General features: G+C 38.2%; 1 protein-coding gene across 2 annotated transcripts in view; it reads left to right on the top strand.

Annotated features, from left to right (window-relative positions):
- NUP42 (nucleoporin 42) overlaps positions 1-9,528 on the top strand; it is an 18,462-nt gene extending 8,934 nt beyond the window's left edge. For both annotated transcript variants that reach the window (XM_032287000.1, XM_032286999.1), the window contains exons 4-7: positions 3,726-3,802; positions 4,568-4,654; positions 7,229-7,313; positions 7,874-9,528. In XM_032287000.1, coding sequence (XP_032142891.1) covers positions 3,726-3,802; positions 4,568-4,654; positions 7,229-7,313; positions 7,874-8,451 — 827 coding nt within the window. In that variant the 3' untranslated portion in view covers positions 8,452-9,528. The remainder of the gene's footprint in view (positions 1-3,725; positions 3,803-4,567; positions 4,655-7,228; positions 7,314-7,873) is intronic.
- Positions 9,529-10,676: the final 1,148 nt, after the last annotated feature.

Raw genomic sequence — 10,676 nt, 5'->3', positions numbered from 1 at the left:
GGAGAATTGCCTGAACCCAGGAGGCGGAGGTTGCGGTGAGCCGAGATTGCACCATTGCACTCCAGCCTGGGCAACAAGAGCTAAACTCAGTCTCAAAAAAAAAAAAAAAAAGAATCCAGTAGTCTTCTGTTAAGCTAAACGTTAAGATATGTATAAACATAAAGCGTGGCTATTCATCTTACTAAACTTTTATTTTTTGTTTTGGGAAATAGCATTTTTATTTATGTAGATAGATAATTGGTTTCTTATTTTCAAATGAATTAATACTAAGTTTCTCAGTTTTCATTTCAAATGTGGTAATTATCAATGTAAGTAACCCATATAAACATTCTTCGGGGTCCTTAATGATTTTGAAGAATGTAAAGGAGTCCTGAGACCAAAAAGTTTGAGCGCTTCTGTCCTTAGGCATCCATTGTACGTAATAAATTAACTTTTTCTATGCAGCTGTAGAATGATACTAGTTTTGCCTCATTTTGCAAGACTTGAGAAAATTGATGCTCAAATCATTTTCTGTGTTCTGTGGTTCAGATGAAGAATTCTGGTTGAGCCTGGCTGTAAGGAATAGGAGGCAATTAGGGGGACAATGTTCCTTTAGATAGAGTGGTTATCTATTCCTGGGAGGCAGTATTGGAGCTGAGTCCTGAATACAGAGAGGGTGTCAGTTATGGGAAGATTTGGGGGAAACATTCCTGGCAGTAGGACTAGCTATTGCAAAGGCCCTGAGGTAAGAACAAGGTTGTCAGTGTTTATGGACCAGTAGGGCCTGAATCACTGGAGGAGAGTAAACAAGGGAAAGTAATACGATAATAAGGCCAGAGAGATAGCCAGGGGCCAGATCATGTTGGGCCTAATTGCACTGGGCAGGCAGCCATGAAGAACTTTAAGCAGGAGAGGGACGTGATCTGATTAGAAAAAGCTAATTCAGCATGCTGTGTGTGGGGAGAAAAGGTCTGTTGGGAGCAGAGGCAAAAGTCGAGGCAGGGAGACAAGTTAGAAGACATTGCTCCTCGTGGCTAGGTTAGAGTTCATAGCAGTGAAGACAGAATTGGTCATATTTGGGTTCTCTGTTGGAGCTTGAACTGGCAGGATGCTGATTAATTAGATATAGGGAATGAGAAATCCAAGATGATTCCTAGGGTTAATCAGATATAGGGAAAGAGAAATCCAAGATGATTCCTAGGGTTTTTTTGGCCTGAGCAGTCAGTAAAGATGGGAAAGACAAGTCACTAGAAGGAATCCAGGGTTCTGCTTTGAACACTTAGTCTTTCCTTTATTCCAAAGCAGGCATCCTTGGAGTTAATAATAACTGGGTTACAAGGAATTCTTTTAGAAAACATCTTGAACATTTTTTTCCTTTCTTAGTAAGTTTGCCCAGTTATAAAAGTTACAGCTTTTAGGCCTGATGTGATAGCTCATGCCTGTAATCCTATCACTTTGGGAGGCTGAACCAAGTGGATCACTTGAGCCCAAGAGTTTGAGACCAGCCTGGGCAACATGACGAAACCCCATCTCTACCAGGGTGTGGTGGCACATTCTTATAGTCCCAGCTAGTTAGGAGGCTGAGATGGGAGGATCACCTGAGCCTAGGAAGTTAAGGTGGCAGTGAGCCACTGCACTCCAGCCTGAGTGACAGGAGTGAGATCCTGTCTCAAAAAAAAAAAAGTTACAGCTTTTGCTATAGAAAACTTGGAAAGTACAGAAATATGTAAATAAAATTAAAGTAACTTGGTATCGCTGGGCGCGGTGGCTCAAGCCTGTAATCCCAGCACTTTGGGAGGCCGAGGCGGGTGGATCACGAGGTCAAGAGATCAAGACCATCCTGGTCAACATGGTGAAACCCCGTCTCTACTAAAAATACAAAACATTAGCTGGGCATGGTGGCATGTGCCTGTAATCCCAGCTACTCGGGAGGTTGAGGCATGAGAATTGCCTGAACCCAGGAGACGGAGGTTGCGGTGAGCCAAGATCGCACCATTGCACTCCAGCCTGGGTAACAAGAGCGAAACTCCATCTCAAAAAAATAATAATAATAAAAAATAAAATAAAATAACTTGATATCACAGAGATAACTACTACATTTTAATATATTTGTTTCAAAATATACACACACAAACATATTTCTTATTTATGTATATAATTGACCCTTGAACAACATAGAGTTTGGGAGCACTGATCCTCTGTGCAGTCAAAAATCCGCATATAAGCTTTGACTCCCCAAAAGCTGAACTACTAATAACCCAAAAGAAAGTGTAACAAAGAAAATCATAAGGAAAAGAAAATATATTTACCATTCATATAGTGGAAGTGGATCATCATAAAAGTCTTCATCCTCATTGGCTTTATATTGAGTAGACAGAGGGAGAGGTGGGTTTGGTCTTGCTATCTCAGGAGTGGCAGAGGCAGAAGAAAATCCGTGTACAAGTGACAAGTGGCCCTGTACAGCTGTGTGTACAGTTGACCCTTGAACGGAACTGCAAGGGTCCACTTGTACAGGGATATAAAAGATGTTCATATGTGTGTGTGTGTGTGTGTGTGTATGTATACCTATACACATATACGTATACATATATATAATTAGGATCATAATCTAGTTGTTTTCATTTTTGAGACAGAGTTTCACTCTTGTTGCTCGGTGGGAGTGCAGTGGCGCGATCTTGGCTCACTGCAACCTCCACCTCCCAGGCTCAAGCGATTCTCCTGCCTTAGCCTCCCAAGTGACTGAGGTTATAGGCATATGCCACCACACCCAGCTAATTTTTGTATTTTTAGTAGAGACAGGGTTTTGCCGTGTTGGCCAGGCTGGTCTTGAACTCCTGGCCTCAGGTGATCCACACGCTTCAGCTTCCCAAAGTGCTGGGATTACAGGCATGAGCACCCAGCCCATAATCTAGTTTTATATTCTAATTTTTGCTTTCAGTTTGTCATAGTACTAAAAATACTAGAATGAGCATCCTTATACGTAGAAACCTTTGTTTACATATGTAACTATTTCCCAAGGTTAAATCCTAGAAATTGTATTATAAGTCACAGGATGTGAATGTTCTTCAGGCTTGTGATGCTTATTAACAATTACCCCTCCCAGAAAACTTGTACCATTTTAATTCCCTTAACAGTAATTTAGAAAATGATACATTTCACCATATTTGGAAAAACAGTAAATATCAGCGTTTAAAATTTCTGCCAGTCTGATAAGTAAAGCATTTTATCTCTATTTTAAGTTGCATCTAACTTTATTTCATTTATTTACTATTTGATTTTTTTGTGAATTGCCTGTTCATTATCTTTGCCCAAATTCATTTACTTTTCTCATTTATTTGTAAGAGCTATTTATACATTAGGGCATTAGTTCTTCTCTTGTCATATATGTTAAAATTATAATGTTCCTAGTGTACCATTTGCCTTACAATTTTGCTTAGTGCAGTTTTTGGCAGAAATTTTTAAATAAAAGTTTGAATATAAATGTAGTCAAATGTTTCTCTTTGTTATTAATTCCATTCCACTTATCTTTAGAAAATTCTTCCCCATTTAAAGATCAAAATAACCAACTATATTTTACTATAATTTTATAATTTATTAAACATTAAAGAGTGTAGGCGTTAGGTTTCTTTCTTGTGATTATGAAAATTTTCTAATAACTTTAGGTATTTTCTTGTTTAGCACCTCTAGCTTTTCTATCAGAATTATTGGCATTTATTTTAAAGATTCCAATTGATTCCTCACTTCAGGTTTTACAGACATTTCACCAGAGGAATTGAGGCTTGAATACCAAAACTTCTTAACCAGCAATAACTTACAGAGTTATGTAAGTTTGTTTCCTCTTCACCTACCGCAATAACAGATGAGCTGTTCATTACTGCTTTCTTTATCGTGGCTTGTGTTTTGGCAAAACTGATGAGGTCTATGATCTTTTTTCAGGAGAAGGCTATTTTTCTTTTCTATATTGTTTTCATTGAAGTTGGTTGGTTATTAAAATGGTAATATATTTTTACTGTAATAATTAGGAATATTACTATTTTTATTATAAATTACCCAACAGTCAGCCCCAGAAATCGAACCCTTTTATCATCTGACAACATCTGTTGAACATATGTTAGGTGCAGATCCAATGATAAATGCTAGAAAAACAAAGTTGAGTAAGATACAGTCTGTAATACAGATTAACATCCTCATATATCAAATATCAAAAAAAAAAAAATTATTGACTAGAATAAGTTGGGTACCTGAAGGAAGCAGTTTAAATAGTATGTTTTTCTGTTTCTACAGTCATGATTATACATTTCAACTAGTCCATCCAAATACAACTCCCATCCAAATACAACTAACTGCATGTTGCCAGGTACTTATGATATTAACCAGGTGATACAAAGAGTTGAACAGGGAGAGGGAACTGGAGCTGGAATATCTTTGACAAATAGGCCAAGTCAATGCATATTTTGCAAGTTATGAGCCATAAAACTGTTACATAAACCTTTTGTCATTTTGGCAAATAAATACATGAAGTTTTTATTGAAGAAACTAACTTAAACATACAATATTGAACTGTTATTTTTTTGTCTTCCCTTTTCAGGTAAATTCTGTTCAACGTTTAATAAATCAATGGAGGAACAGGGTAAATGAACTGAAAAGTCTAAATATATCAACTAAAGTAGCTTTGGTGAGTATGGGAGAGTTTTTTGGAGGGAAGTGTCTTACCCATTGCTTTTTTGCAGAGTATATTTTACCTTAGATTTGGAAAGTAAAACAAAAATTTTTCATCAAGAATTATGAAACACACATTCTCATAATAGCATCACAAGAGTCAGGGTCTTGAAATAGTTTTCTGTGTGTTCCTTGGTCAGAAAGCAGAAATAATTATGCTTTTTAAAAGCTTTTTAGCGTCAAGTTTTTAACTTTGGTAGTGCTGGTTTTGAAAATGGCAAACTATTACATAAATTTAAGTATATAATGTTATCTGTATGTAAAAAGATATTACTTCGAACGATTTTATGAATGCACATTCAAAATATAATGTACAATTTTGTGACCAAAGAATACAGTATATTCCTTGTCTTAAACAGAAATGCCAGCCAGGCGCGGTGTCTATGCCTGTAATCCCAGTACTTTGGGATGCCAAGGTAGGCAGATCACCTGAGGTCAGGAGTTCGAGACCAACCTGACCAACATGGAGAAACCCCATCTCTACTAAAAATACAAAATTAGCTGGGTGTGGTGGCGCATGCCTGTAATCCTAGCTACTTGGGAGGCTGAGGCAGGAGAATCGCTTAAACCCAGGAGGCTGAGGTTGCAGTGAGCCGAGGTGGTGCCATTGCACTCCAGCCTGGGCAACAAGAGTGAAACTCTGTCTCAAAAACAACAACAACCAAAAATGCTTTTGGAAGATGTATACCACCTGTCTCCAAAGATCTATGGTCCTAACTGTAGCAAGTTCATTTATCTTTATAAATAAAGTTTTGATGTTTCTACACCTATTAAAAAGTTCTTAAGAACTTATTTTAAAATAAGATGTTCACATTTATAGTTTTAATATTTCCAGTTTCTCAGGTGGTTTGTTTCTACTTAGTATAAAGGATATGAGAGTACTATCTGCCTAAAGTTAGTGGACATCTGACAGTCCCAACACCTTACCTCTTTCTTAAATATGTGCTTCCTGAATAACTAGACTCGTGCAAGCTAATTTTTCACCTTTCAGTTGTTGTAATGCTATTTGAATTTAGTGGGACTTCTTGGAAGTAATCTGTCCTTGTGTAAGAGGTGGCCCACCATCACCAGAGATGAGAGCTTAACGAGAAAGGATAACCGAGTCCAAAGAACTGTGGAACTTCCCTTAGGGCTGGAAGGCCCCCAGTCTTTGCTAACTGCCCAGGGCCCCTCCATAAGTGAGGCTCTGGGACAACCCACCCATAGCTGACTTAACATGTATCAGTACTTCATGCCTTCTTTATACTGAATGGTAATCCATTGTATGGATATATTATAATTTGTTTATCATCTGCCATTAAATGAATATTACACTGAGGGAGAGAAGCCAGACCAAAAAAATAATAATAATAATGCAGACCATGTGATTTCATTTGTGTGAAACTCTGGAAAAGACAAGTCTCATTTGTAGTGATAGAAAGCAGATAGAGTGGTGCCAGGGACCAGGACTGGAAGGTGATACAAAAGAACTTTTAGGGAACAGGAATGTTTTCAATCTCAATTGCGGTGATTGTGAGTTTGTCAGAACTCACTGAAATATATAAATAAAATGGATGCATTTTATTGTATTAGGCTTTACCTCAAAAAAGTTGATTTTTTTTTAGGGATTCCAAATGAAATAAATCACTTATATTTGCTTGGGATGATTAAGAAACACTCTTAGAAGGAAGGAGCAAGTACAAAGTTCCTTGAAAACAGAATTAAGATTTCAGTAAGCAGAGATGTAAGACACTTCTAGAGCATGGAATGTCAAGAACATAAAGTACTTTCAGGAATGGGAAATGTTTAATGGATTTTAGTTGTAAGCTTTTAATGGTATAATTGTGGATTTACTTCATTTCAAGTATTAGAGTAGACTGGGTATTCTATAAAGGTCCCTTATACCTAATAATTAGATTTCTCGATAAATGCAGATTAACCTTACAGACACTGAAAAAAAGTTATTAAAAAATATTTTTCTGATTATAATATCTGCTCATTGTAGAAATTTAGAAAGTATAAAAAAGCATAAATAAAATTTAAATTACTCATAATTCATCAGCCAGAGACAGTCACTGTTAACTTACCAATGTATTTTTATGCGTATTCATATTATTATTAGTTGTGATTATACCGTTTATACAGTATTATATCATATCCTTTCAACATCGTATTATGGGCATTTTCCATGTTAAACATTTAACTTTGCATTTTTTAATGCACTTTTTTTCTTTTCTTTTTTCTGAGTCAGAGTCTCACTTTGTCACCCAGCAGTGAGCTCCTACCTGAAGCTCCCAAGTAGCTGGGACCACTGGCTAATTTTTTGCAGAGATGGGGGGATCACTGTGTTGCTGAGGCTGGTACAAAACTCATAGGCTCAAGCACTGCTCCTGCCTCAGCCTTCCAAAGTGCTAGGATTACAGGTGTGTGCCACCACACCCGGCCTTTAATGCACACTTTTAAAAATTGAATTTGGCCATAAAGTGTATGGAAAAGGTACTGGAGCGTTATTCATCAAGAACTTTATTATTTGCACACTTTTTTTTTCCAGCTCTCTGATGTAAAGGATGGAGTAAATCAAGCAGCACCTGCGTTTGGATTTGGCAGTAGTCAAGCAGCAACGTTTGTGTCACCAGGTAAGTGATAAAGTAATGCAGGACGTCACTGATTTAGAAAAATTAGATTTTATAGGTTTCAAATTACAAGCCTGAATCACCATTTTAAATTACCTTTGTAAATTCTAGAACCTTCCATTATAGAGCCTCAAAAAGACATTTAGGCTTTAGAAGTACATTTTATGAATGGTTTTTCGGGAGTTTCATAGAAGTACATAGCTATGAAAGCAGCACCTTTGAGAACTTTCTTGTCACTGTGTATAAGAGCATAGCATTGTCCTCAAGTGGCAGCTCTGGTGAGGTAAGTAGAAAGCAAAGTGAAAGTCCATTCCCTAGTCCCTGAAGTTTGTCCTTGGGTGACGGTCGATCAAGGTGAAAATAGGATTGTTAGCAGGAAAGACAGGAAGCAGAGTTTACGGAGTTGTTCTAGCCTCTCATTTTTACTTTTCTCCCTCTTCCTTCCAGTAAGCTTCTCAGCACTGAAACATGACAGAAATAAGAAAAAAAGATCGGGGGAGGAAATAATTGTGACGTTTTTCTGACTGTAAGAGATTATTTTTTTCTTTTTCTGTTTTTTGTAGGCTTTCCAGTCAATAACAGCAGCAATGATAATGCTCAGAACTTTAGTTTTAAAACAAACTCTGGATTTGCCACTGCCTCATCTGGAAGCCCTGCTGTTTTGGGGAGTTCCCCAGCATTTGGAGCTGCAGCCTCTGTCAGTTCAGCTATCTCTACTTCTGCTCCAGCTTTTGGATTTGGGAAACCTGAAATCACATCTGCTGCATCATTTTCATTCAAAAGCCCTGCAGATTCCAGCTTTGGATCACCTGGGTTTTCAGGACTTACAACTTCCTTGGCAACAGGTCCCATCAGCGCTCCAGTGGCCCCGGCCTTTGGAGGTGGCAGTTCTGTGGTTGGTTCTGGTAGTCCAGGCTCACACTCTCACACTGCTTTTTCCAAGCCATCCAATGACACTTTTGGAAATAGCAGCATATCTACTTCTTTCTCAGCCCCAAGCAGCATCATTGCCACAGATAATGTGTTATTCACACCCAGAGATAAACTGACAGTACAAGAACTGGAACAATTTCAATCCAAGAAATTTACTCTGGGAAAAATTCCATTAAAGCCTCCACCTCTAGAGCTTCTAAATATTTAAAAGGGCAATTTTAAATACAAAAAAGAATGGTGTTTGAAATTGTTTTTTAGTGATTCATATAAAGGTGCATATATGCATACATACATATATTCATAAGGAATATAAATTTCCAATAATTACTAGTGATTTTTAATTTTATTTTTTTCTTAAGTCTAAATATTTAAGTAAAAAGTTACAAAAACTCAGCAAGGGAATTGTTTTCTACTGTAATTATGAATGGAACTGAAAAACTGCACGAATAAAGTACCTTTCTCATGCTCTACCACTTTACTATCTCACGATTTAAAGTTTAAAAAAAATTTTTTTGGAAGGAGATAATTTCTGGAACTATTAGGGGGAACATGCTCAAATATTTAGCCTACTTTTAGAATATACAATTAGTAGCATGACTTCATGTTAAAGATTCTGTCAGAGATAAATCACAGTTTGTAAAGAGTGACAAGCTTTTATGTTTAGAACCTTGGGAGCATTTCCCCCCGTAATTTTGGTTCCTTCTCAACTTTGGCAGTCTCATAGACTACTGTTTGAGTTTTCTTCAACAATCTTATTTTGGCCTCACTTTTATATAATTCTGTTTATTCATCACATTAGTCTGTCAAATGGTTGAGTTGTAAGAGAAACAAATTGTGATGTCATGTGAATTAATAATGTGTGTAGTGGGGTCAGGATTCACCAGTTTCTGTTTCTAGATCTTCTCAGGCATGGCCAGGTACGGTAACTCACACCTGTAATCCCAGCACTTTAGAAGGCCAAGGCAGGTGGATCACCTTGAGGCCATGAGTTTGAAACCAGCCTGGTCAATATGGTGAAACCCCATCTCTACTAAAAATATAAAAAATAAACTGGGCATGGTTTTGGATCTCCCTGTGTCCTCAGATTGAGAGAGTAAGATTTATATCTTATGTATGAATGATCCAGGAAGCTAAAGGCCTGTCACAAGTTGAGGCAGGTATGTCAGAGTTCTGTGCTTTCTCAGCCCTCAAAAATTACATAGGTAGCACTACCAAAGCATTTACTAATGTGGGTCTGGCATTTAGCTGATTTTTCTAAGTGAAAATAAAGCCTTACATAATAAAAGATGTGCACTCCAAATGACTTTTTTTTTTTTTTTTTAATTAGACGGAGTTTCACCCTTGTTATCCAGGCTGGAGTGCAATGGCGCGATCTTGGCTCACCGCAACCTCCGCCTCCTGGGTTCAGGCCATTCTCCTGCCTCAACCTCCTGAGTAGCTGGGATTACAGGCACGTGCCACCATGCCCAGCTAATGTTTTGTATTTTTAGTAGAGACGGGGTTTCACCATGTTGACCAGGATGGTCTCGATCTCTCGACCTCGTGATCCACCCGCCTCGGCCTCCCAAAGTGCTGGGATTACAGGCTTGAGCCACTGCGCCCGGCTCCAGATGATTTTAACATGTGCAAAGGATTCAGTCCTCAAAAGACCCACATTCTCCATTACACTTTCTGAACAGCTGCATGACTCATCTGACAGTTCTGGAACCCCAGTGTTTGAGACAGAATCTATACCGGGGGGATATATGTTTAAAATCATGCTGGTTGCAGAGATGGTAAATAGAGCATAAGTTCCTTTAGAAGAAGCAAGATTAAAACAAAAAAAACATAAATTCCTTCTTTGGTCTCAAGCTCTAAAGACTTTACAGTATTTGAACTAACAACTTGAATCCTAGAATTTTCCAGCCCCGATGGGATGAGCCCTACCCTACCTTTAGACTGGTTACAAGCTCCCTGAGGTCCTGGTTGAACTTCCCAGTGCCCTAGAAGCCCTCAGAGAATACAAGTTAAAAGCCCACGGTTTCCAAGAATCACCTGGGGTGTCTGTTTAATATAGCCAGATAATATATCCAAAGTATAGGGGCTGCCCATTGGGATGGGCTTGGGAATATGTCAACAGGTATTCCTTGTGATTCTTCAGGCAAGTTTGGGAAACGGGCCTATCCAAATGCATTTAAGCTACTTAGTAACACCTGACTGGGGAGTTTTACTTGTTGAAGTCTGTTTTCTATGCTTCCATATACACAAAAATCTGGGAATTTAACAGGATCCAAAGTTTTTTTAAAAGCACAAATAGGCCAGGCGTGGTGGCTCATGCCTGTAATCCCAACACTTAGGGAAGCTGAGGTGGGTGGATCACTTGAGGTCAGGAGTTCGAGACCAGCCTGGCCAACATGGCAAAACCCCATCTCTACTAAAAATACAAAAAATTAG

This window comes from Sapajus apella, unplaced genomic scaffold, assembly GCF_009761245.1.
Source record: "Sapajus apella isolate SASKATOON/1434 unplaced genomic scaffold, GSC_monkey_1.0 scaffold19, whole genome shotgun sequence".
NCBI lineage: Eukaryota > Metazoa > Chordata > Mammalia > Primates > Cebidae > Sapajus > Sapajus apella.
Note: the sequence above shows the minus strand (reverse complement) of the source record. Positions and strands in the feature narration are given on the sequence as shown.